Source organism: Staurois parvus, unplaced genomic scaffold (genome assembly GCF_062004578.1).
Source record: "Staurois parvus isolate SC_StPar_1 unplaced genomic scaffold, SC_StPar_1.0 ptg000552l, whole genome shotgun sequence".
In the NCBI taxonomy this organism is placed as follows: domain Eukaryota; kingdom Metazoa; phylum Chordata; class Amphibia; order Anura; family Ranidae; genus Staurois; species Staurois parvus.
In genome coordinates this window covers 2,309,422-2,337,032 of record NW_028318348.1, presented here as the reverse complement: position 1 = coordinate 2,337,032, position 27,611 = coordinate 2,309,422, and the positions used below count along the sequence as shown (strand labels likewise).

General features: G+C 44.6%; 1 protein-coding gene across 1 annotated transcript in view; it reads left to right on the top strand.

Annotated features, from left to right (window-relative positions):
• Positions 1 to 10,401: 10,401 nt before the first annotated feature.
• Positions 10,402 to 27,611, top strand: part of DDRGK1 (DDRGK domain containing 1) — a 137,123-nt gene continuing 119,913 nt past the window's right edge. Inside the window, exon 1 of the mRNA XM_089691170.1 lies at positions 10,402 to 10,558. Coding sequence (XP_089547296.1) covers positions 10,471 to 10,558 — 88 coding nt within the window. The 5' untranslated portion in view covers positions 10,402 to 10,470. The remainder of the gene's footprint in view (positions 10,559 to 27,611) is intronic.

Genomic DNA, 27,611 nt, shown 5'->3' with positions numbered 1-27,611 from the left:
GCATACCCCCTACCCAGAAATGAAAAATAACGCATATATATATACAGTTGCGTTCAAAATAATAGCAGTGTGTTGAAAAAAGTGAATAAAGCTCAAAATCCTTCTAGTAGCTTTTATTTCCATCCACACAAATGCATTGGGAACACGACACATTCTATTCCAAATCAAAACATGAAGAAAAATAGATCAAATTTGTGTTGTTCCTCTAAAAAAATTGAAAAAAAGTAAATATTAGACGATTAAAAAAAATTGCAGTGTTTGTATTCTTCTTTACAAACTCAAACATTCACTATATAAACTGAAAAATGTTTGAAGATTTTGCTTTCCTTTGAATGACTTCATGAATATTTGGTTGTAGTCGCACTGTTTCTGAGAACTGCTGTACATCTGTGTTGCATGGAGTCACCCAACTTCTGGCACCTGTGATCAGGTATTCCAGCCCAGGATGATTGGACTCCATTCCACAGTTCTTCTCTATTTCTTGGTTTTGCCTCAGAAACTGCATTTTTGATGTCACCCCACAAGTTTTCTATTGGATTAAGATCCGGGGATTGGACTGGCCACTCCATAACGTCCATCTTGTTGGTCTGGAACCAAGATGTTGCACGTTTACTGGTGTGTTTGGGGTCGTTGTCTTGTTGGAACACCCATTTCAAGGGCATTTCCTCTTCAGCATAAGGCAGCATGACCTCTTCAAGTATTCGGATGTATTCAAACTGATCCATGATCCCTGGTATGCGATAAATAGGCCCAACACCGTAGTATGAGAAACATCCCCATATCATGATGCTTGCACCACCATGCTTCACTGTCTTCACAGTGTACTGTGGCTTGAATTCAGTGTTTGGGGGTCGTCTGACAAACTGTCTCCGCCCACTAGACCCAAAAAGAACAATCTTACTTTCATCAGTCCACAAAATGTTGGGCCATTTCTCTTTAGGCCAGTCAATGTGCTCTTTGGCAAATTGTAACGACCCATTTTCCTCAGAATTTCAGAGAGAAATGCACTGTAACCGGCATGTACAACATTTGCTGCCTTCCTTCCTTAAATAAGGGCAATAATTGCCACCTGTTTTTCAAAGAATGAATGACCTCACTAATAGAACTCCACACTGCTATTATTTTGAACATGCCCCTTTCAATGAGTGATTCAATTACACAGAATCAGCAGCATGCATGTCATGACTGTTGGGTCTGTTGGATTTCTATTACTCTGCTATACCTGCTAGTAAATAATTTGCCATGTAGAAATATCATTTCTGCCAAAAACAGTGATTGATCCGGTTAGTGATGTCTGACTGCTTTTATTTTGAACACAACTGTATATGTGATTTTGCGCAGCCCTTCTGCCCTGTAGCAGTAGTTAACATCAGTCCCAGCCTCTGAGATATCTTTACCCAAGTGAGCCGGGAGGAACTATCAGACGACTCAGTATTCATTTTTTTGTTGCATGCAAGTCTTATATCACAAATGAAGAGGTTACCAAAGTTCCAAAAACTCTCATAGGACAGAATACAACTTCAGAAGTGATGCAATGTATTGTATTGTAATGTATTCTTTCGTTTATGAGCATGTGTGGTCTTGGTCTCTTAATTTTTGGGGGATGAATACTGTACCGATTAAACCAAAATAGTTTGCATTGTTATCGCACGAGAAAATATTTGTCGCATGAACTGTCATGATTGGCTGTTGAAAGCTGTGTACTAATGATCAGATTATCCTACGATCCCTCCAAAAAGGATTTTTGTAATTTGATTTTCTGATCGTGTGTACGGGGCATTACACACTTTTGGGCTCTCAGTTACTGATGACTGAGTTTAACTCTGGAGGTGAAGTCCTTGGTGAAAGCAACAATTTCCCTTTTTGGTATCTCTTTTCTTAGAAAAAGAGTCCAATCTTCTGCGTGCTTGATGGGGCCCTAGTTGGTGCACATTAAGGATCAGATTCTTTTCCTTGCGTGAAAGCAAGTTTCCCTCAAATGGTGTTGCCTCAGAAAAGGAAAACTCCTCCTTGAAGTAATGTTGAATTTAAGTGAAATCTCTTTAATACAAAGGGTGAAGGCAAAAATTCACTAAGATTGTAAAGAGGGTGAAAGCAGACTTTAGCAGAGGTGGAATCCTCCTCAAAGGTGGTGGGCTAGTCTGAAAAAGCAAGTTCCTTGGACATTATAAGATACTTGAAAGGAAACACTAAAGTGATTGGGATGCTAATAAAGCACTAATCAGTAGGCAGCAATACGCTGGAGAGTCTGGGCTGGCTGCTGGGGGTCAATTGTTGCTGGAAAGCATCTATTTTGTGTGGCTGTTTATTGTTGCTGGGGAGAACTATTGTTGCTGATGGGGTATATATTGTTTCTGGGTGGTCAACCGTTGCTGGGAGGGATCTACTGTTGAGTTAGGGGGCTATTGTTGCTGGCTGCTAGAGAGTCTATTGATGCTGGCTGCTGGAAAATCTGTTGTTGCTGCCGGAGGTCTATTGTTGCTGGGGGAATCTAATGTTGCTGGGGAGGGTCTATTGCTGATGCCTGCGGGGGATCTATTTTACTTATTTTCTTGTTATCATTAACAACTTCAATACAAATTATTTAGCACCACAAAATGATACTTGGTTCTGTATTCTCTAAAAGGGGCAGTACTGGGAGGTGGGTAGGGGGTGGAGCAGAACCAAGGAACAGTGCTTGGAGTTGGGTAGGGGGCAGAGACAAATCGTGACTCAGAAGGGGGGAGTTCCTGCACCTATTCTCTGAGGAAAAAAAAGCCCTGGATACAACATATATACAATTGACTTAAAATATGACTTTCTTAATCAGAAGGGACAATAAATAAATTGGTAAATGTTTGTTTTGGAGCAAATTTAGCAAAAAAGACTCCAACCAAGCGTTAGGAGACTATCTGACTTTGAGGAAGGGACATTGTTCTAAAAACATCCTCCTCGATGGTGTCAGTAAGGGGACTTGCAGGCTCTAGGATACGCCTAGGTTTCTCCTTCACTGAGGCCCCCTGAAGTTTCCCACCAACTTTGGAAAAAACAGTTTCTTCAAGACCTGTACTACCTCGGCTGTAAAGTCTACAGTCGGTTTATTTTGTGGGCATTGTGCCCGTAAGTGTCCTGGTTCTCCACACTGGAAGCAATGCCGGGTGGGCCTGGTGCCAGATTCTACCTTCTCTGCAACCATTGCTGTCACCGTCTTCCCCATTTCTGACATGGCCTTCTGCATAGCAACACGAGCCTCAGTGACCTGCCCTTTTGTGTTCTGGACCACGCAAAGGACTTTTGAATCATGGTTTGAGCTTGGGCTAACTGTGACAAAGCCTATGCTATACTATGTTCTGAAATCATAGTCTGCACATCAGGGATTTTTTCCCTAACTGAGGTAGTTTGAGGAGGCCCTTGCCTGATTCTGCTCTGGACTTCCACCTTCTAGGCTTTCGATGCAATTAAGGCCTCTTATTCCCGTATGGTCTTTAAGAGTTTTGAATACATCACTGATGCATAAGAATAACTGACCCTGATCGTCTGCAGAATTGGATCTAGAGGTTGGGCCCCCTTCTGCACTTGGGCCCAAAGGCACCTTCCGCTCTCACTCCTCCCTGCACAACCACTTGATGCAACATCTTGTCTAACCTTTGCACATAGTCAGACAGCTTTTCCCCTTCATGCTGATACGTGTGCTCAAACACGTATGTCAGTTCAACTCTCCCAAACACTTGTCGCAAAGGCTTACAGGCACTCGTTTGCGGTACAACCCGTCTTGTCTCATTTTAGACTCCGCACAATGTCAGAAGCAGGGGTCCATAAGCTCTCCACTACTCCTCTTTACGGCATCTGCTACTTCTCACTCTTCTATGGCCTGCAGGGTTTGATCAACTTGAGTGTTAAAATCATCTTCCCCAAGGGGGGTAGGTGCCTTGCCAGAGAAGAACCTTAATCTTCAGTAGTTATAACTGGTGATAGAGGTAGAGTGTTTCAATATAGTCTCTATGAACTTTCCTAGTTCAGCCAAACTGGTGGCAGGTATTCCCCCAGGAACATCGGCCAAGGTGGAGAGCTCAGGTTTGGGTGTCCCCTTTTTTCGACTTTCCGTGCTGGCCTGGGTAAGTAAGTGACACAGAGAGCAGAAGTCAGTAGTAAGTGACACAAATTTCAGAGATTTCAGAGATCAATAGTAAGTAATGCAGAGTGTAGGGATCTGTAGTAAGTGACGCACAGTTCAGAGGTCAGGAGTAACCCTGGTTCACATCTGAGTGCCCCTTCATGTAGGATTAATGGAAACCAAAGTTGAACTAATGCAGGCCATAGATGGGTCGAAAACCGAAAAATGAAAAATCAGGTGTTCAATAGGCCGACGTTACCACCAACGATAAAAAAAAAATGGCCGATTTTCGTCCCGTCTATGGCCGGCATTTAATTACTTTTTCATGTCAAATATAATAGCGGACTGGAATGCTTATTCTTCTTCTTTTTCTTCTTCTTTGTCTTCTTCTTTTTCTTGCAGGTCACGGCTCATGCACAAATTTTTTTTTCGGTAAAAAGATCGGCCGATTTGCCCCTCATTGCCATGAAAAACGGCCAATCGGCAAAATCAGCCGATTTTTTTTCCAACTTTACAGACTAAAAAAATGTGCCAAAATCCAGAAAAACGGTCGACCAATTAACCCATTAACGGTGCGAAAATCGGCCGATTTTTTTTTTTCTGACCCATCTATGGCCTGCATAAATCTATGCCATCTTCTGATATCTCTCCATGAGGATTGCATTAAAAATTACATTCTTGTTTAGCCAGGTGCTGGCTACTGCAAAATACTAAAAGGGACATTTTCAAACTGGACCATACACTAGTTCCTTCCCAGGGGCGGACTGACCATTTGGAAACTCGGGCACTGCCAGAGGGCCCGGGGTCAGTGGGGGGCCCCATGAGATGCCCCTGGTACCTTTTTCACAGACTTTTTTGAGTTTGGGCAAGGACACAGGGGCCCCATGATTCCCTATTGCCCAGAGGCCCTATAAGTTGTCAGTCTGCCCCTGTTCCTTCCTAATGCCTGGGACCCAGAACATTACACCACTTCCTGTCTATAGAGGAGGGGAGCTGTTCTACCGGTACCACAGCAGAGGATCTTGGGACCTGTAGTCCTGCAGCCAACCCTCACTGTATTTCAGAGCTCCTGTGGAACTGCAGAAGGCTGATCCAACAAAGGATTATGGGAGAGCCTATTTATTTGACTGCTTCTGGCAGGCTCGCTGTCTTGGGCTGGGGACGTCAGAGTGGAAGGTTGGAGGCTGCCGCTCTGCATTAGTACTCAGCGGCCCAGCCTGTGATAGTGATACACATCATCTTCATCCAAAGCTACCCTGCACTATCCAGCCATCCTCACAGCCCTTCTCAGCATTATCCGCCACGGCCATCAGCACACCGACAGCCTGCTATATGACCAGATGGTGGCTGAGCAGCAGCTCTATGTGCACACAAGAAGACAACACAGACTGAGTCTACTGTCACCACAAAAGTCCTTCCTTTACTAAGCCCAAACCTCCTAATACCATCAAGGAGCACTTTGATGGCCCCTACTGTCCCTCTGCCCAGCAGCTATTGCTACAGCCTGCTGCTGTGGATTCCGTTCAGGATCCCTCCTGGCAGTCTCTGACCATTTCCTGTAGTATGTCTGCAGTCTCTGACCCTATCCTGTACTATGTCTGTAGTTTCTGACCATCTCCTGTACTATGTCCGCAGTCTCTGACTATCTCCTGTACTATCTCTGCAGTCTCTGACCATCTCCTGTACTATGTCCGCAGTCTCTGACTATCTCCTGTACTATCTCTGCAGTCTATGACCATGTCCTGTACTGTGTCCGCAGTCTCTGACCATCTCCTGTACTATGTCCACAGTCTCTGACCATCTCCTGTACTATGTCTGCAGTCTTTGACCCTCTCCTGTACTATATCTCCAGTCTATGACCATGTCCTGTACTATGCCTGCAATCTCTGACCCTCTCCTGTACTATCTCCTCAGTCTCTGACCCTCTCCTGTACTATGTCTGCAGTCTCTTACCATCTCCTGTAGTATATCTGCAGTCTCTGACCCTATCCTGTACTATGTCCTCAGTCTCTGACCCTCTCCTGTAGTATGTCTGCAGTCTCTTACCATCTCCTGTAGTATATCTGCAGTCTCTAACCCTCTCCTGTAGTATATCTGCAGTCTCTGACCCTATCCTGTACTATGTCCTCAGTCTCTGACCCTCTCCTGTAGTATGTCCGCAGTCTCTGACCATCTCCTGTACTATGTCTAATTCTCTGACCCTCTCCTGTACTATGTCCGCAGTCTCTGGTCATCTCCTGTACTATGTCCGCAGTCTCTGGTCATCTCCTGTACTATGTCCGCAGTCTCTGACCATCTCCTGTACTATGTCTAATTCTCTGACCCTCTCCTGTACTATGTCCGCAGTCTCTGGTCATCTCCTGTACTATGTCCGCAGTCTCTGGTCATCTCCTGTACTATGTGTGGAGTCTCTGACCATCTCCTGTACTATGTTGGAAGTCTCTGACCCTCTCCTGTACTATGTATGCAATCTCCGAGAAGGAGTCTGGAGAGGAGTCAAGAGTGGGAGCACTGCAGGGATGGGGGTCATGGGAGGAGTCAGATGTGTGTGGAGAGGAGAATATAGGACGATATTAGAGCTGCTAAGCTGGAGCCAGAGAGGACCGTCTGACTGAGCCCTACATGGTGCACCAGAGGGAGGTCAGTGACAGCGCCCCAAGGTCGGTCTGAGGGGGGGGCACTGATGTAAGGGGGAATTATTACAGCAAGGTAAGGGTGGGCACTGAGGTAAATATTCCCCCTTATATCAGTAACCCTCCCTTACCTTAGTGTATTCACTCTGCAGAAAGTGGTCTGTGGTCACCAGAGGCCCCCCCCCCCACATCAGATTTCTTAGTGTTCCCCCTTAACCACTTCCATACCGGGCACTTTCACCCCCTTCCTGTCAGGCCAATTTTCAGCTTTCAGCGCTGTCACACTTTGAATGACAATTGCGCGGTCATGCAGCACTGTACCCAAACTAAATTTTTATCAGTTTGTTCACACAACTAGAGCTTTCTGCTTAATTAACAAAAAAAGACTGAAAATTTAGAAAACAAACACATTTTTCTTTGTTTCTGTTATAAAAGTTTGCAAATAAATAATTATTCTTCATAAATTTAGGCCGAGATGTATTCTGCTACATGTCTTTGGTGAAAATAACCCAAATTAGGATGTATTATTTAGTTTGTAGGAAAGTTATAGAGTTCACAAACTATGGTATACTGTAGATCTGAATATTGATCAATCCTGAAGTACTGACAGCCAATCTAATATCTTGAGGTCCAAGAATGTCAGAACAGTACAGATATCCCCCAAATGTCAGGACGGTACAGATATCCCCCAAATGTCAGGACGGTACAGATATCCCCCAAATGACCCCTTTTTGCAAAGTAGACAGTCAAATGTATTTCATAAGAGGAATGGCGAGTTTTTTGAAGTTGTAATTTTTTTGTCATAATTTTTTGGAAAATAAAGAAATTAAAAAAATTATTTTCACAATTTTCTTTTTACATGCTGTCACCAGTGCAGTACAGAATCATCATATAACTGGTATGGCGGTTAACAGGGACACTGACTGGTGACAGTATGAAAAAAAAAACATGGATAATTTATTTTCAATTATTATTTAATTTTTTTATTATTATTATTATACAGTGTTTATATAGCGCCAAAGGGTATGCTCAGCGCTGTACATTATAGTGGGGGACAGAACATGAGACAAGACAGTAACAATACAATACACGAGGGGTTCGAGGGCCCTGCTCTTTCGAGCTTACAATCTAGTTTATGTTTTATTAAATTTTTTTCTCTTTTCTTAAGATTTTTTTTTCATATTTCACTATGACCAAAGTAGTATAATGTTACCATAGTAAAATTGCACTACTTTGGGGAAGTAATCAGTATTGTTTTTTTTTTTTTTTTACACAATTTGATTGCTTATAGCAAAGAATTTATGTGCTATAAGCAAACATTTAACTGAATGTAATTGATTCATTCAGGTTTTTTTGTTGTGATTAGCTGTGATTGGCCCAGCCTGTGCATGTGATCGATGTGACCATTTACAGCTAGACACACTTGTATACAATGGATGGCATGACAGGAAGCCATCCTTTGTATACAACAGTCATGTGACCTGTTGTGATTGGTCACAGCAGGTCACATGGTACTGGCAACGGGGCCGGTACACAGATCTGTCATCGGCCGTGTCCGAGGTACATGGCCGGTGAGAGATCTCCCCACAGCTCGGCCCTGCGGACGTCATGTGACACCCTCCCGGATCGATGAGAGCCCCCCTGTCCGTCATTTTCCTATAGGCCAGACGGGAAGTGGTTAAATCAGTGCTCTCAGAGTTCCCCTTTACATCAGAGTTTTCAGGATTCCCTTTACAGTGCAAATGGTAACTCTGCAGACCCTGATGTAAGTGGAAACTCTGATGTAAAGAGGAACTCTGTGGACTATGATGTAAAGGGGGGGCTCTGGTGTCCAGAGACCACCTTATATCAGAGTTCCTTTTTACACCAAAGTCTTCAGGATTCCCCCTTACATCATGGTCTGCATCGTTCCCCTTTACATCACAGTTCTACCGTAAGGGGGGATCCTGCAGACTGTGATATAAGGGGGAACTCTGGACTGGATCATATTAACCTGACCTTCATGTTAATGGAAAAATATTGTTTTGTAGCAGCTGTTCTCCTGGCTGTACTCCTGATATTTGCTACCAGGATCCGGGGACAGACCTAGTAAGGTGAGCGGGTCCCAGCGGTCCCCCTGTGTGGGGCTGTGTGGGGGAAGGGCTCTGTGCTGTGAAACAGGAGGGGCTTTGTGCTCTGCAGAGGAGGGACTTTGTGCTGTGTTATGGAGGTGCAGAGGAGGGGCCCTGTACACATGTGCCTGGCTGGTGGGAGGGGCCCTGTACACATGTGCCTGGCTGGTGGGAGGGGCCTTGTACACATGTGCCTGGCTGGTGGGAGGGGGTCTTCTCACCACTCTAAACCCATCATGCAGTGTGGCCCCTCCTCATAATTATCCTCTATATCTGGGTGCGGAGCTCTCCCCGTGGGTCAGGATCACATTCTCCATCATCCATGGCCCTGTGCAGTCCCAGTTTTGGGCGGAGCGATCCTTTGACGTGGGACAAAAAATAATGTTTTTCTTTCTCTCGGATGGAATGGGGAGGAGTCACTGGGAGATTACGTCTTACTTCCTGTGTGGTCACTGGAGCAGGAAGTCAGGTGAATCCCCCCAGAAGGCACTAAACACTTGGCAGGGCTCACCCCTCCCCCACTATCCTGAATTAGAATTCCCCCTTACATTATGGTCTGCATCGTTCCCCTTTACATCACAGTTCCACCGTAAGGGGGGATCCTTCAGACTGTGATATAAGGGTGAACTCTGGACTGGATCATAGTAACCTGACCTTCATGTAAATGGAAAAATATTGTTTTTGATTTTGTTATAACTTAAACATATTGGGCGGCACAGCGGCTAAATGGTTAGCACTTCTGCCTGGCAGTACTCGGGTTGTTGGTTCAAATCCCAACCACAGCACCACCTGCCTGGAGTTTGCATGTTCTCCCTGTGCCTGCGTGGGTTTCCTCCGTGTACTCCGGTTTCCTCCCACACTCCAAAGACATGCTGGTAGGTTAATTGGCTCCTGTCTAAATTGTCCCTAGTATGTGTATGTATGAATGTGAGTTAGGGACCTTAGATTGTACACCCCTTGAGGGTCAGGGACTGATGTGAATGTACAATATATATGTAAAGTGCTGCGTAAATTGATGGCGCTATATAAGTACCTGAAATAAATAATAAATAAATAATAATAGCACTGGCTACATATTTGTAGACTAAATATTGATATTTGCACTGTTTTGCTCTTAAAACAGCCATTTTGTGTACTTTTTTGAAATGTCAGTAAAAAAAATTAGTGCTGTTTGTAAATTTTGGGTGTCCTGTCAGCAAATTTCATTTTGGGGGGTTGGCTACAGTGGTGCAGCTAATTTCCCAAATGTAAAAAAAACCCTGCGGGCTACAATGACAACCAAAGTCACTGGAGTCTATTTCTCCCTCCCGATGTTGTTTCTGGTGAGTAAAGTGTTCAAAACCACAATATTGAAACAGGGAAGTCTGTCAAATCCATCGCAGGGATGGGGGGAGAGCACTGAAAGTATTTCACGTTCGTTTTTAAATAAAATCACCCCTTGAAGCGTACTGTATATGACGTCAGATTCATTCCATCCTATGTGTGCGAAATAAACGTAGAAGATGGAGCGAAAATACATTGCGTGGCCCCGGGCCTATCTTGGGCTCCCCTCTGCGATAGGTGGTACGTTCCAACTTGCCTGAGCCCGATGTACCGGCTGCGGGGGCGGGGCCTGGTACCGTGACGTGTAACAATGGACCCGGTGCTGTACGTTGTAGCGGCTGTTCTCCTGGCTGTACTCCTGATATTCGTTACCAGGATCCGGGGACAGACCGAACAAGGTGAGCGGGTCTCAGCGGTCCTCCTGTGCGGGGCTGTGTGGGGGGGAGGAGCTTTGTGCTCTGAAGGGGAGGGGCTTTATGCTGAGTTATGGAGGTGCAGAGGAGGGGCCCTGTACACATGTGCCTGACTGGGGGGGAGGGGCCCTGTACACATGTGCCTGGCTGGTGGGAGGGGCCCTGTACACATGTGCCTGACTGGGGGGGAGGGGCCCTGTACACATGTGCCTGGCTGGTGGGAGGGGCCCTGTACACATGTGCCTGACTGGTGGGGAGGGGCCCTGTACACATGTGCCTGACTGGTGGGAGGGACCCTGTACACATGTGCCTGACTGGGGGGGAGGGGCCCTGTACACATGTGCCTGACTGGGGGGGAGGGGCCCTGTACACATGTGTCAGACTGGTGGGGAGGGGCCCTGTACACATGTGTCAGACTGGGGGGAGGGGCCCTGTACACATGTGCCTGACTGGGGGGGAGGGGCCCTGTACACATGTTCCTGGCTGGTGGGAGGGACCCTGTACACATGTGCCTGACTGGGGGGGAGGGGCCCTGTACACATGTGCCTGACTGGGGGGGAGGGGCCTTGTACACATGTGCCTGACTGGGGGGAGGGGCCCTGTACACATGTGCCTGGCTGGTGGGAGGGACCCTGTACACATGTGCCTGACTGGTGGGAGGGACCCTGTACACATGTGCCTGACTGGGGGGGAGGGGCCCTGTACACATGTGCCTGACTGGGGGGGAGGGGCCCTGTACACATGTGTCAGACTGGGGGGAGGGGCCCTGTACACATGTGTCAGACTGGGGGGGAGGGGCCCTGTACACATGTGTCAGACTGGGGGGAGGGCCCCTGTACACATGTGTCAGACTGGGGGGAGGGGCCCTGTACACATGTGTCAGACTGGGGGGGAGGGGCCCTGTACACATGTGCCTGGCTGGTGGGAGGGGCCCTGTACACATGTGCCTGACTGGGGGGGAGGGGCCCCGTACACATGTGCCTGACTGGGGGGAGGGGCCCTGTACACCTGTCAGACTGGGGGGGAGGGGCCCCGTACACATGTGCCTGGCTGGTGGGAGGGGCCCCGTACACGTGTCTGGGGGGAGGGGCCCTGTACACATGTGCCTGACTGGGGGGAGGGGCCCTGTACACATGTGCCTTGCTGGTGGGAGGGGCCCTGTACACATGTGCCTTGCTGGTGGGAGGGACCCTGTACACATGTGCCTAGTTGGTGGGAGGGGCCCTGTACACATGTGCCTGGCTGGTGGGAGGGGCCCTGTACACATGTGCCTGGCTGGTGGGAGGGGCCCTGTACACATGTGCCTGGCTGGTGGGAGGGGCCTTGTACATGTCTAGCTGGGGGGGAGTGGCCCTGTACACGTGTCTGACTGAGGAGAGGAGCCCTGTACACATGTGCCTGGCTGGGGGAGGGGCCCTGTACACATGCTTGGCTGGGGGGGAGGGGCCCTGTACACACATTCCTGGATGTCTGTGACTCCTCATTGTATCAGATATGGAGGTTGCAGAGTCACCACTAGGGGAGCTGTGTCTGCGACTCCTCATGTATCAGATATGGAGGTTGCAGAGTCACCACTAGGGGAGCTGTGTCTGCGACTCCTCATGTATCAGATATGGAGGTTGCAGAGTCACTACTAGGGGAGCTGTGTCTGTTACTCCTCATGTATCAGATGTGGAGGTTGCAAAGTAACCACTAGGGGAGCTGTCTGTGACTCCTTATGTATCTGATATGGAGGTTGCAGAGTAACCACTAGGGGAGCTGTGTCTGTGACTCCTCATTGTATCAGATGTGGAGGTTTGCAGAGTCACCACTAGGGGAGCTGTGTCTATGATGCCTCCTCATGTATCGGATGTGGAGGTTGGCAGAGTCACCACTAGGGGAGCTGTGTCTATGATGCCTCCTCATGTATCGGATGTGGAGGTTTGCAGAGTCACCACTAGGGGAGCTGTGTCTATGATGCCTCCTCATGTATCGGATGTGGAGGTTTGCAGAGTCACCACTAGGGGAGCTGTGTCTGTTACTCATTGTATCAGATGTGGAGGTTTGCAGAGTCACCACTAGGGGAGCTGTGCCTGCGACTCCTCATTGTATCGGATGTGGAGGTTTGCAGAGTCACCACTAGGGGAGCTGTGTCTGCGACTCCTCTATCAGCTCCCCGGACATTGGCAGTACATTGACACCAGTGAGTCAGCTGACCCCCAGCACAGCACTTCTGCGTCGGTGCAGTAAAGCACAACCCTTGAGCTGCATGAAGCAGAGTTTATGTAATGAACAGAAGAGGGCGCCCTGTGTTTCCAGATCAATAGAAAACCCCACCACAATAAACTTGTATATATAAACAAAAAAAAAATTGCATGACTGTATAGGACTGTCCAACACCCCACTGACATCACCTACAGATTAAAAACTTAAAAAAGAACAATCAACACACCAGTCCCTATAAAATGTGACCCATCAGGGATGTCACATAGAGCCCTGGGTGACCCCGCCCCCGGTCAGTATACCGTATACCTCGCCAATACACATACAACATAAATAATTGTGTGCATCATACAATCTATAAAAGGTGAGGACACCAATAGCTGACACCAACCCACACAATTCACCGCTCATGAACCGTCTCTGTGCGAAGAGAGAGAATATACAGTATGTGTGTAATACTAAAAAAAGCAAAATATATTCAGTGTATATTATTATTTTTATTATTTAAAGTGTTACTAAACCCACAACAGTACAATCAGTCTGTATCTGCAGTAAAGCATGCTTGTTATACTCACTGTGGAACCTAAGGGGTTAGTCCTCTGCATTGTGTAAAAAGGCTGTTTGATCCTGTCTTCTCTGATCCTCCCCTGCTTCCCCAATCTAGCTGCTGATAATGCAGATCCTTGGGGGCAAGCTGCACATGCTCAGTTTGCTGTGTATTGCTAGAGAATTTTTTTTTCTCTTGGGAGGGAACATGTGATCAGCACAGGGCCAATCAGCACTGTCCAGACAGAGGTCAGGGGTTCTGCATCCTCCTAGAGCAGAATGAAAACTCCTCCTACAAGTTATAACCAGTGCTCTGCTGGACACTGATAGAAGTCACAAGACTGCTCTATACTGCTAATGAGAAAAGGGATTTAGCAGTTTATATTTACTAAAATAATTGCATTTCCATGTTGTGTGTACTGTGGGAGACCAGATATAGTGAATGCAGGGTCCAGGAAGACCAGATATAGTGAATGCAGGGTCCAGGAAGACCAGATATAGTGAATGCAGGGTCTGGGGAGACCAGATATAGTGAATGCAGGGTCCGGGGAGACCAGATATAGTGAATGCAGGGTCCGGGGAGACCAGATATAGTGAATGCAGGGTCCGGGGAGACCAGATATAGGGAATGCAGGGTCCTGGGAGACCAGATATAGTGAATGCAGGGTCCGGGGAGATCAGATATAGTGAATGCCGGTTCCGGGGAGAGCGGATATAGTGAATGCAGGGTCCTGGGAGACCGGATATAGTGAATGCAGGGTCCGGGGAGACCGGATATAGTGAATGCAGGGTCTGGGGAGACCAGATATAGTGAGTGCAGGGTCTGGGGAGACCAGATATAGTGAATGCAGGGTCCGGGGAGAGCAGATATAGTGAATGCAGGGTCCGGGGAGACCAGATATAGTGAATGCAGGGTCCGGGGAGAGCAGATATAGTGAATGCAGGGTCCGGGGAGAGCAGATATAGTGAATGCAGGGTCCGGGGAGAGCAGATATAGTGAATGCAGGGTCCGGGGAGAGCAGATATAGTGAATGCAGGGTCCGGGGAGACCAGATATAGTGAATGCAGGGTCCGGGGAGACCAGATATAGTGAATGCAGGGTCCGGGGAGACCGGATATAGTGAATGCAGGGTCCGGGGAGACCGGATATAGTGAATGCAGGGTCCTGGGAGACCGGATATAGTGAATGCAGGATCCGGGGAGACCGGATATAGTGAATGCAGGGTTCGGGGAGACCGGATATAGTGAATGCAGGGTCCGGGGAGAGCGGATATCGTGAATGCAGGGGCCGGGGAGACTTGGACTTACGGCACAGGCGGCAACCTATCACGGTACCACGCTTGGAGTCACTGAGCTCCTGAGAGCGACCCATTCTTTCACAAATGTTTGTAGAAGCAGTCTGCATGTCTAGGTGATGATTTTATACACCTGTGGCCAAGGAGGTGATTGGAACACCTGAATCACATGATTGACGTTTGGTAATATGGTGTATTTATTGTACATTCACATCGTATACTGTGTATACAGTATTTATAAAAGTATCATTATATAATATATGATAATTATTTTTTTTATTTCCAAAATATAGATGCAAAAAAATCTTAAATGACAAACAACACACACAAGCTAAGGTGTTTAAAAAAATATAAATAAATTTCAGCACTATTTGCCCTATGAAACTGCATCTACATTCGTTCTGTGAAAATTGGGGGACAAAATGGAATGTTATCGGGCTATTTTCTCTTCAGGTGGAAAGTTATTCATTCATACAAAATAGAGGATAATACTGCATTAGGACTTCTGCAATCAGGATAATACTGCATTGTGGCCACTAGATGGTGATGATGATCATAGGTAGTTCATGCACACAGGGTGTTCGCTCAGCTCTCCGAAATGCCCTTCCTCCTGGCAGCAGTGTGGCGGCAGAAAGAACGCTTGATGTGTGTGAATGTGTTTGGGTGCAAGTTCATTTCACTGGCCAGAATAATACCAGAGGCCTACCTCTATTGTTAGACCCGCTCCTGGGTATATTTGTCCCTCCGATCCTAAAAAGGGAACCAGTCCCCCCCCCCCCCCCCATCAGATCTGGTGTTTGAGATCCAGCATGAATGCCGCATACCACTCCTCACTCTGGTTGCCCATCAAAAATCAGGATATTTTAATGTTGTGTTTTTATTTCACCCCTTACCCTCCTGAGCAGGGGCGGACTGACAACTCATGGGGCCCCCGGGCAATAGGGGATCATGGGGCCCCTGTGTCCTTGCCCAAACTCAAAAAAGCCTATGAAAAAGGTACCAGGGGCATCTCATGGGGGCCCCCTACTGACCCCGGGCCCTCGGGCAGTGTCCGAGTTTCCAAATGGTCAGTCCGCCCCTGCTCCTGAGGATCCCCCCCATTCCTGACCAGGCCATCTTGTGCATTACGGCGCTGCGTTACTTTAACTGATAATTGCGCGGTCATGCAACGCTGCACCCAAATAAAATTGATGTCCTTTTTTTTTTCCCACAAGCTTTCTTTCGTTGATTTTTTGATCGCATGTGCGGTTTTTTTTTTTGCGCTATAAAAAAAAAAAAAATTTGAGAAATAAAAAAAAAAACATATTTTTGACATTTTGCTATTTTATTGTGTCCAGTAAAAAAAAAAAAAAAAAAAAAAATCAAATATCTTCAGAAATTTACACCAAAATGTATTCTGTCACATGTGTTTGTTGAAAAACATCTCAATACGTGTAAATTAATTGGTTTGCGCAATAGTTATAATGGGATTTTTAAATTTCTTTTTTTTTTTTTCACTATTAATGGCGGCGGGCATTCTGACACTGGGGGGAAACTGACTTGGTGTCACTGATATCCCCAGTGACACAATACAGTGATCAGTGCTAATAAACAGCACTGACACTGTACTAATGGCACTGGGAGGAAGGGGTTAACATGAGGGGTGATCAAAGGGTTAACTGTGTGTTTTTTCTGTGGGTTGTGTGAGTGCTTTACACTGTAAGCACACTGCTTTGTATGGCAGAGCCATACAAAGCAGTGTGCAGGAGCTGACAGCTGTATTGTGTACACACAGGTCTCTCCCCTGTCATCAGGGGCGGACTGACCATTGGGGAACTTGGGCACTGCCGGAAGTCCCGGGGTCAGTAGGGGGCCCCATGAGATGCCCCTGGTACCTTTTCATAGGCTTTTTTGGGTGTGGTTTGAGTGTGGACAAGGATATAGGGGCCCCATGATCCCCTATTGCCCGGGGGCCCCATGAGTTGTCAGTCTGCCCCGCCTGTCAGTGATACTCGGTGAGTGCCGACGGGGAATCACCGGCCTGGGACCCAGTGATCGATAGCCAGGGCCATCGCGCCCCCACCCAGAAATGCAAAATCATGTATATATACGTGATTTTACACAGCCGTGCCACCCTGTAGCAGTATTTCTGCCATAGGGCGGCGCGGAAGCGGTTAAAGTTGGAAGTACGTAAACAGTATATCTGCTAACCTGTGCGCAAAACCACAAACTAGGTAACGGGAGATCAAGTTGGTCAGCAAGATCAAAAACTGCCTAAAAAGTTATATAAATTTCCACCATATCTAAGAAACTAAAGCTGATGCAGGCTAGCCAATGACATTTTCCTAATCCACGCCTCAGCTCCAAGAACGGGTCGAAAAAGCAAGACATCAAGAACAATGTTTTTTCTTTTATTGGGCTTTGTAATTTAACCAATTCCTGTCCAGCCCAGAGGCGGACTGACCATTCGAGCACTCGGGCGCTGCCCGAGGGCCCGGGGTCAGTAGGGGGCCCCATGAGATGCCCCTGGTACCTTTTAATAGGCTTTTTTTGGGTGAGCTTTGAGTGTGGGCAAGGACACAGGGGCCCCATGATCCCCTATTGCCCGGGGGCCCCATGAGTTGTCAGTCCGCTCCTGGCCCAGCCTATGGGAAAATGACAGCCGAGTAGGACTTTCGTTGATCCGGGTGGACATCATATAACGTCCTCCCAGATCGCCAACTCGCACACCCGCAGGGCTGCACTGTGGCAAGATCCACCATTCGCTGTGTCCATCAGACGCGTCCGATGACTGATCTGTGTACCAGGGGCGGACTGACCATTTGGGAACTCGGGCACTGCCCGAGGGCCCGGGGTCAATAGGGGGCCCCATGAGATGCCCCTGATACCTTTTTCATAGGTTTTTTTGGGTGTGGTTTGAGTTTGGGTGAGGATACAGGTGCCCCATGATCCCCTATTGCCCAGGGGCCCCATGAGTTGTCAGTCCACCCCTGCTGTGTACCTTACCCGTTGCTGGTACCATCTGACCGCTGTGACCAATCACAGCAGGTCACATGACAATTGTAAACAATGGATGGCTTCCTTTCATGCCATCCATTGTATGCAAATGTTTTGCTAGCTGTGATCACATGGTACAGCCCATCTGTGTCATGTGATTAGCTGTGACCAATTACAGCTAATCACAATAAAACGAACAATCTATTTCAGTCAGAAGAAAGCTTGCTTATAGCGATGAAATTTATTGCTATAAGCAACCATGTGTTTAAAAAAAATAATGATCACTTCCCCAGACTAGTAGAATTTTACTTTGGTAACCAGGGGTGGACTGACAACTCATGGGGCCCCCGGGCAATAGGGGATCATGGGGCCCCTGTGTCCTTCCCCAAACTCAAAAAAGCCTATGAAAAAGGTACCAGGGGCATCTCATGGGGCCCCCTACTGACCCCGGGCCCTCGGGCAGTGGCCAAGTTTCCAAATGGTCAGTCCACCCCCGATGGTAACATTATATTGCTCTGGTCACAGTGTGTGTGTTATAAAAAAAAAACCGTAAAAAAAGAAAAAATGTAATAAAACAAAATTGAAAAAAAAAGTATTTTTTTTTCATACTGTCACCAGTTTGTCTTCCTGATCACCAACAACACATCAGTCATATGCTGATGCTGTACTGCACTGGTGGCAGTCTGTAAAAATAAAAAATTGCGATTTTTTTTTTTTTTTTTTTTTTTTTTTTTTTTTTCCTTATTATTTATTTTCCAAAAAAATGATGACAAAAAATTACAACTTCAGAAAAACTCGCCATGCCTTTTAATAAATATCTTGGAGTCTGCTTTCCAAAAAAGGGGTCATCTGGGGGTTAGCTGTACTGTTCTGACATTTTTGGGCCTCAGGAAATAAGATCGGCTGTCAGTACATCAGGATTGATCGATTTTAAGATATATCCCATAGTTTATGAGCTCTGTAACTTTCCTACAGACTAAATAATATACACTGATTTGGGTTCTTTTTACCAAAGAAATGGAGCAGAATACATTTTGTCCTAAATTTATGTGCAACAATTATTAATTTTACAAACTTTTTTGAAAGAAACTTTTCTTCAGAAGTTTGTCTGTCTTTTTTTCATTTATTTAGCAAAAAATAAAAACCGAAGCGGTGATTAAATACCACCCAAAGAAAGCTCTGTCTGTGTGAACAAGATGATCAAAGGTTAGTTTGGGTACATTGTTGCATGACCGCGCAATTGTCCTTCAAAATGTGACAGAACTGAAAGCTGAAAATTGCCCTGGGCAGGAAGGGGGTGAAAGTGTCCGGTATTGAAGTACTTAACCACTTCCAGTCCGGACACTTTTACCCCCTTCCTGTCCAGGGCAATTTTCAGCTTTCAGCGCTATCACACTTTGAATGACAATTGCGCGGTCATGCAATACTGTACCCATATGAATTTTTTACCATTTTTTTTAAACAGATAAAGCTTTATTTTGGTGGTATTTATTCACCACTGGGATTTTTATTTTTTTTGCTATGTAAATGAAAATGTCCAAAAAATTTTAAAAAAAGTGTTTTTCTTTTAAAATTTTGCAAATAAATCTTTCATCATAAATATTGACCAAAATTTATTCCGTTATATTTTTAGTAAAAAAAAAAAATAAGCCAAATTAGTTTATAACCAAAAATTATAATTTTTAAACTTTTTTTTATATTTTTATTTTATTTTTTTATATTATTTTTTATGGGTTTTTTTTTTTTTTTTTTTTACATACTGTCACCCTAGCAGTACAGTATCACCAAGGTGATACTGTACTACTTGCGGGGGTGATGAAGATTTTTTTTTTATTTTTTTTTTTATTTTATTTTTTTAAAGTGATTGCTTTTACACCCATATAGGATGTAAAAGCAATCATTTCTCTTTCTCTCTGTCTGCATTTTTGCAGCCATTGAGAAATACTGAGTGAGCTGTGATTGGTCACACCTTGTCACATGGTACAAGGCTGTTGTGATTAGCCTTGTACCATGTGACCTCTGTGATCATTCACAGATTTCACACGTAGTAAGCAATGATGTCTTGCTTACTACTTTGCATGTGATCACTGATTGGCCTATCAGTTATCACATGATCGGGACCTCGTACAGATCGATCCGGAGGACACAGCGGGCACCGGATCACGGTGCTCATCAGCTAGAAAAGGCGGGTGCCGTTTATGAATGGCAACCCGCCCCTGGAGTGCCACCGCCCTGCCGTTTATAAACAGCAGGCGGACGGCAAGAGGTTAATCTGGACAAACGCACTTACCCTGGGTTCACATACATGTGGTGCGGTCAATCGCATGTGATTCGCACAGGAACCGCGCCACATTCGTGTACAAATCACATGTGATTTGTGTGCGGTGCATTTGGAACCGTACATTTTGCATGGCTCTATTCGCACCGCACCAAAAACATGCAGGACACTTTTTTGGTCCGCACTAGAATCGGATCGCATGGATATTCACACCTATGTGATCCGATTCTGCACATCACACCGCGTTTTGCAGACCGATTTCTGGGTGTTGTTAACTTAACATTCACACCCGCAGCGGTTCGCATGAATGGGGTGCAATTCTGATGCGGTGCGGAATTCGCACTGAAAACGCTGCAAATTCCGCACCCCATCAGTGTGAACCCGGGCTAAATGCTACCACGCGTTTAAATGAGTTTTTCTGCTGTTAACCCTCTGTGTGCACAGACACATTGCGGGAGATTTACAGAAACTGGAGCACTCAGAATGTGGTGCATCTCTGCATAGGAGCCAATCAGCGTCCAACTTCAGTTTGTTCAATGAAACTTTGGCAACAAGTCCTGGAAGCTGATTGGTTCCTATGCAGAGGTGCACCAGATTTTGCACCCTCCAGTTTTTGGTAAATCACCCCCCATAGGCCGACATGGAGGGGTGTTTAGTGAACTTAACTGAAAATAAAAGAAAATCCCCCAAAAAAACCCAAACACCAGACTCCCTAAAAACAGCATTTTTAACGTGCAGTGTGCATGACGCCTAAATATTTATTTCCATCTAGTGGCCATAATGTGGAATTTTCCTGATTCCCTCCATTCTGTATTAATTTATTTATTTATTTCAGGTACTTATATAGGGCTGTCAATTTACGCAGCACTTTACATATATATTGAACATTCACATCAGTCCCTAACCCTCAAGGGGCGTACAATCTAAGGTCCCTAACTCACATTCATACATACACATACTAGGGACAATTTAGACAGGATCCAATTAACCTACCAGCATGTCTTTGGAGTGTGGGAGGAAACCGGAGCACCTGGAGGAAACCCACGCAAGCACAGGGAGAACATCCAAACTCCATGTAGGAGGTGCCATGGTCGGGAATTGAACCCATGACCCATTTACTGCAAGGCAGATGTGCTAACCACTAAGCCACTGTGCTGCCCATAATAATGAACAGTCTAAAAAAAATTGCCTAATAACTTGATTTTCCAGCATTTGCAAAGAGTGAATGTATATGGCAGGATGGATAGGTCTGCATTTATTTATTATACGGGCCGTAGCCTGTGAAAAGGAGAGAGTTGGTGTACCCCGGATCAGTGATGAATCCTCATAGGGGGCGATGGCAGAGAGCTCTTTGTGTGTCATCACTTCATCAGGAGTTGGGTGAACGCTCCTCGTATTGATACAATGTGTTTACTTTACAAATACATTCATATTTACAAATATTTACTTTTCTTTCACTTGTCTGTTTTAACCCCTTGCCCTCCAGAGGATTTCCCCCCCCCCCTTCCTGGCCAGGCTGTTTTTTGCGATACTTTGACAATTGCGCGATCATGCAATGCTGCACCCAAATGAAATTTGTCTTCTTTTCCCAACAAGTAGAACTTTCTTTCGGTGGTATTTTATCACCTCTGCGGTTTTTATTTTTTGCGCTATAAACAAAAAAAGTGACTAAATGGTTAGCACTTCTGCCTGGCAGTACTCGGGTTGTTGGTTTGAATCCCAACCACGGCACCTCCTGCCTGGAGTTTGCATGTTCTCCCTGTGCCTGCGTGGGTTTCCTCCGGGTACTCCGATTTCCTTCCACACTCCAAAGACATGCTGGTAGGTTAATTGGATCCTGTCTAAATTGGCCCTTGTATATGAATGTGAGTTAGGGACCTTAGATCGTACGCCCCTTGAGGGTTATGTATAATATATATATTTAAAGCGCTGCGTAAATTGACGGCGCTATATAAGTACCTTAAATAAATAATCCGAGAATTTTGAAATAAAAAAACAATATTTTTGACTTTTTGTTGTAAAGTATATCCAGTAAAAAAAATCAACTTGATAAATTTAGGCCAAAATGTATTCTACTACGTGTCTACTAAGAAAAAAAAAATCCCAATAAGTATATATTAATTGGATTACGTGAAAGTGATAGCGTCTACAAATGGCGGTATGTATACTGGAATTTTTTTTTTTTCTTGGCGGCGATCAGCGACTTACAGCGGAACTGAGGGGGAACTGACTAACTGCTGCTGATATCCTAATGACACTCATACAGTGATCAGTACTAATAAAAAGCACTGACACTGTACTAATGGCACTGGGCAGGAAGGGGTTAACATCTGGGGCAGGGGCGGACTGACAACTCATGGGGCCCCTGTGTCCTTGCCCAAACTCAAAAAAGCCTATGAAAAAGGTACCAGGGGCATCTCATGGGGCCCCCTACTGACCCCGTGCCCTCGGGCAGTGCCGAGTTTCCAAATGGTCAGTCCGCCCCTGATCTGGGGTGATCAAAGGGTTAACTGTGTGCTGTGTGTGTTTTTACTAGGGAGACACGCTGTGCAGAGAAATACAAAGCAGCATGTCCTTGCTGGCAAGAGAGACCTGAGGTATTTCTCCCATCAGCTTTCTCCGATAGCTAGTTGCCGGCGGGGAATCTCCCCCCGGGACCCGGTGATTGACATCCGTAGCCGCCAATGGCGGCGTGAGTAGGGTGGCGCGTTCTCACCCCCTACCCAGAAGTGCAGATCACGTGTGTATATATACGTGATTTTGTGCCGCCCTGCCACCCTGTAGCAGTACTTCTACTATAGGGAGGCGGGCAAGCGGTTAAAAAACTGAAAATATTTAAAAAAAACAAAAAAACCACAAAAATAAAATAAAACATTCTCTTTGATCCTCTGGGACCCTTGTTGGTTGGTATTTTTATCGGTAAGCCTACGCAGATCAGTGTACTTCTCATCAATTCTCTTCTACACCTGATCTAGAGATCTGTGGTCATGTCAGACAATGCTTTGTGTGGTTGGCGTAGCAGCTTCACCGTCACTTTCAGCGTTTTTTACAATGTTGACAGCTGCGTCCTCTGCAGAATTGGGCTAAATCTGGCCACATGTGTCAAGGCCGGTTTGCACCACGTTTTTGCGGTAACATGCGTGTTCAGTGCGCTAGTGCGAAGCAGTGTTCTTCATTTTGAAAGGCACCCCGTTACACCTTCTAACAAACATGCGTTGTCAAAAAGTAGGGTATGCTCCTTGTTGATAAATACCTCGTGTTGTGCTAATAAACAGATCAATCAGTGTGACATAAATAACATAGATACCTGGTGTTGCGCTAATGAATAAATCAATCAAAGTGACATAAATCAACCAATAAATAATAAAGCCATCCATAATTCATAAATATACAATCATATACAGTGAATAAAGTGCTGAAAGGTGAACCAAATACTAAAAATGAATGTGCAAAAACTTGCCACTATCGTAACAGTCCCTTTACAATGAGTGATCCAATGTCTTCTTACATAGCATTGCATTCTTACATAGTCTGGCTGAAAAAAGACAAAAGTCCATCCAGTTCAACCATTTAAAAAAAAAGAAGTTATAATCCTACACCCACAGTTGATCCAGAAGAAGGCAAAAAAACCCCCAGCAAAGCATGATCCAATTTGCTCCTGCAGGGGAAAAAATCCTTCCTGATCCCCAGAGAGGCAATTGGATATTCCCTGGATCTACTTTACCTATAAATGTTATATCCAGTTATATTCTGTGTTTCTAGGAAATAATCCAGGACTTTTTTGAAGCATTCCACTGAGCTGGCCACAACCAACTCTTGTGGGAGTCTATTCCACATTTTCACAGCTCTCACTGTGAAGAAACCTTTCCGTGTTTGGAGATTACATTTCTTTTCCTCCAGACGTAAAGAGCGCCCCCTTGTCCTCTATGATGACCTCATGGTGAATAACTCTACACCGAGTTCACTATATGAACCGCTGATGTATTTATACATGGAGATCATATCCCCCCTTATGTATTATACATGGAGATCATATCCCCCCTTATGTATTATACATGGAGATCATATCCCCCCTTATGTATTATACATGGAGATCATATCCCCCCTTATGTATTATACATGGAGATCATATCCCCCTTATGTATTATACATGGAGATCATATCCCCCCCTTATATATTATACATGGAGATCATATCCCCCCTTATGTATTATACATGGAGATCATATCCCCCCCTTATGTATTATACACGGAGATCATATCCCCCCCTTATATATTATACATGGAGATCATATCCCCCCTTATGTATTATACATGGTGATCATATCCCCCCTTATGTATTATACATGGTGATCATATCCCCCCTTATGTATTATACATGGTGATCATATCCCCCCTTATGTATTATACATGGAGATCATATCCCCCCTTATGTATTATACATGGAGATCATATCCCCCCTTATGTATTATACATGGAGATCATATCCCCCCTTATGTATTATACATGGAGATCATATCCCCCCTTATGTATTATACATGGAGATCATATCCCCCCTATGTATTATACATGGAGATCATATCCCCCCTTATGTATTATACATGGTGATCATATCCCCCCCTTATGTATTATACATGGAGATCATATCCCCCCCTTATGTATTATACATGGAGATCATATCCCCCCTTATGTATTATACATGGAGATCATATCCCCCCTTATGTATTATACATGGAGATCATATCCCCCCTTATGTATTATACATGGAGATCATATCCCCCCCTTATGTATTATACATGGTGATCATATCCCCCTTATGTATTATACATGGAGATCATATCCCCCCTTATGTATTATACATGGTGATCATATCCCCCCCCTTACGTATTATACATGGAGATCATTTCCCCCCTTATGTATTATACATGGTAATCATATCCCCGCTTATGTATTCTACCTGGTGATCATATCCCCCCTTATGTATTATACCTGGTGATCATATCCCCCCTTATGTATTATACATGGAGATCATATCCCCCCCCCCCCTTATGTATTATACATGGTGATCATATCCCCCCTTATGTATTATACATGGAGATCATATGCCCCTTATGTATTATACATGGAGATCATATCCCCCCTTATGTATTATACATGGAGATCATATCCCCCTTATGTATTATACATGGTGATCATATCCCCCCCTTATATATTATACATGGAGATCATATCCCGCCTTATGTATTATACATGGAGATCATATCCCCCTTTATGTATTATACATGGAGATCATATCCCCCCTTATGTATTTTACATGGAGATCATATCCCCCCTTATGTATTATACATGGAGATCATATCCCCCCCTTATGTATTATACATGGAGATCATATCCCCCCCTTATGTATTATACATGGAGATCATATCCCCCCTTATGTATTATACATGGAGATCATATCCCCCCTTATGTATTATACATTGTAATCATATCCCCCTTATGTATTATACATGGAGATCATATCCCCCCTTATGTATTATACATGGAGATCATATCCCCCCTTATGTATTATACATGGAGATCATATCCCCCCTTATGTATTATACATGGTAATCATATCCCCCTTATGTATTATACATGGAGATCATATCCCCCCTTATGTATTATACATGGTGATCATATCCCCCTTATGTATTATACATGGAGATCATATCCCCCCTTATGTATTATACATGGAGATCATATCCCCCTTATGTATTATACATGGAGATCATATCCCCCTTATGTATTATACATGGTGATCATATCCCCCTTATGTATTATACATGGAGATCATATCCCCCCTTATGTATTATACATGGAGATCATATCCCCCCCCCTTATGTATTATACATGGTGATCATATCCCCCCTTATGTATTATACATGGAGATCATATCCCCCTTATGTATTATACATGGAGATCATATCCCCCCTTATGTATTATACATGGAGATCATATCCCCCCTTATGTATTATACATGGAGATCATATCCCCCCTTATGTATTATACATGGAGATCATATCCCCCCTTATGTATTATACATGGAGATCATATCCCCCCTTATGTATTATACATGGTGATCATATCCCCCCTTATGTATTATACATGGAGATCATATCCCCCCTTATGTATTATACATGGAGATCATATCCCCCTTTATGTATTATACATGGAGATCATATCCCCCCTTATGTATTATACATGGAGATCATATCCCCCCTTATGTATTATACATGGAGATCATATCCCCCCCTTATGTATTATACATGGAGATCATATCCCCCCTTATGTATTATACATTGTAATCATATCCCCCTTATGTATTATACATGGAGATCATATCCCCCCTTATGTATTATACATGGAGATCATATCCCCCCTTATGTATTATACATGGAGATCATATCCCCCCTTATGTATTATACATGGTAATCATATCCCCCTTATGTATTATACATGGAGATCATATCCCCCCTTATGTATTATACATGGTGATCATATCCCCCTTATGTATTATACATGGAGATCATATCCCCCCTTATGTATTATACATGGAGATCATATCCCCCTTATGTATTATACATGGAGATCATATCCCCCTTATGTATTATACATGGTGATCATATCCCCCTTATGTATTATACATGGAGATCATATCCCCCCTTATGTATTATACATGGAGATCATATCCCCCCTTATGTATTATACATGGTGATCATATCCCCCTTATGTATTATACATGGAGATCATATCCCCCCTTATGTATTATACATGGAGATCATATCCCCCCTTATGTATTATACATGGAGATCATATCCCCCTTATGTATTATACATGGAGATCATATCCCCCCCTTATGTATTATACATGGTGATCATATCCCCCTTATGTATTATACATGGTGATCATATCCCCCTTATGTATTATACATGGAGATCATATCCCCCCTTATGTATTATACATGGTGATCATATCCCCCCCCCCTTACGTATTATACATGGAGATCATTTCCCCCCTTATGTATTATACATGGTAATCATATCCCCGCTTATGTATTCTACCTGGTGATCATATCCCCCCTTATGTATTATACATGGAGATCATATCCCCCCCCCTTATGTATTATACATGGTGATCATATCCCCCCTTATGTATTATACATGGAGATCATATCCCCCTTATGTATTATACATGGAGATCATATCCCCCCTTATGTATTATACATGGAGATCATATCCCCCCTTATGTATTATACATGGAGATCATATCCCCCCTTATGTATTATACATGGAGATCATATCCCCCCTTATGTATTATACATGGAGATCATATCCCCCCTTATGTATTATACATGGTGATCATATCCCCCCTTATGTATTATACATGGAGATCATATCCCCCCTTATGTATTATACATGGAGATCATATCCCCCTTTATGTATTATACATGGAGATCATATCCCCCCTTATGTATTATACATGGAGATCATATCCCCCCTTATGTATTATACATGGAGATCATATCCCCCCCTTATGTATTATACATGGAGATCATATCCCCCCTTATGTATTATACATGGAGATCATATCCCCCCTTATGTATTATACATTGTAATCATATCCCCCTTATGTATTATACATTGTAATCATATCCCCCTTATGTATTATACATGGAGATCATATCCCCCCTTATGTATTATACA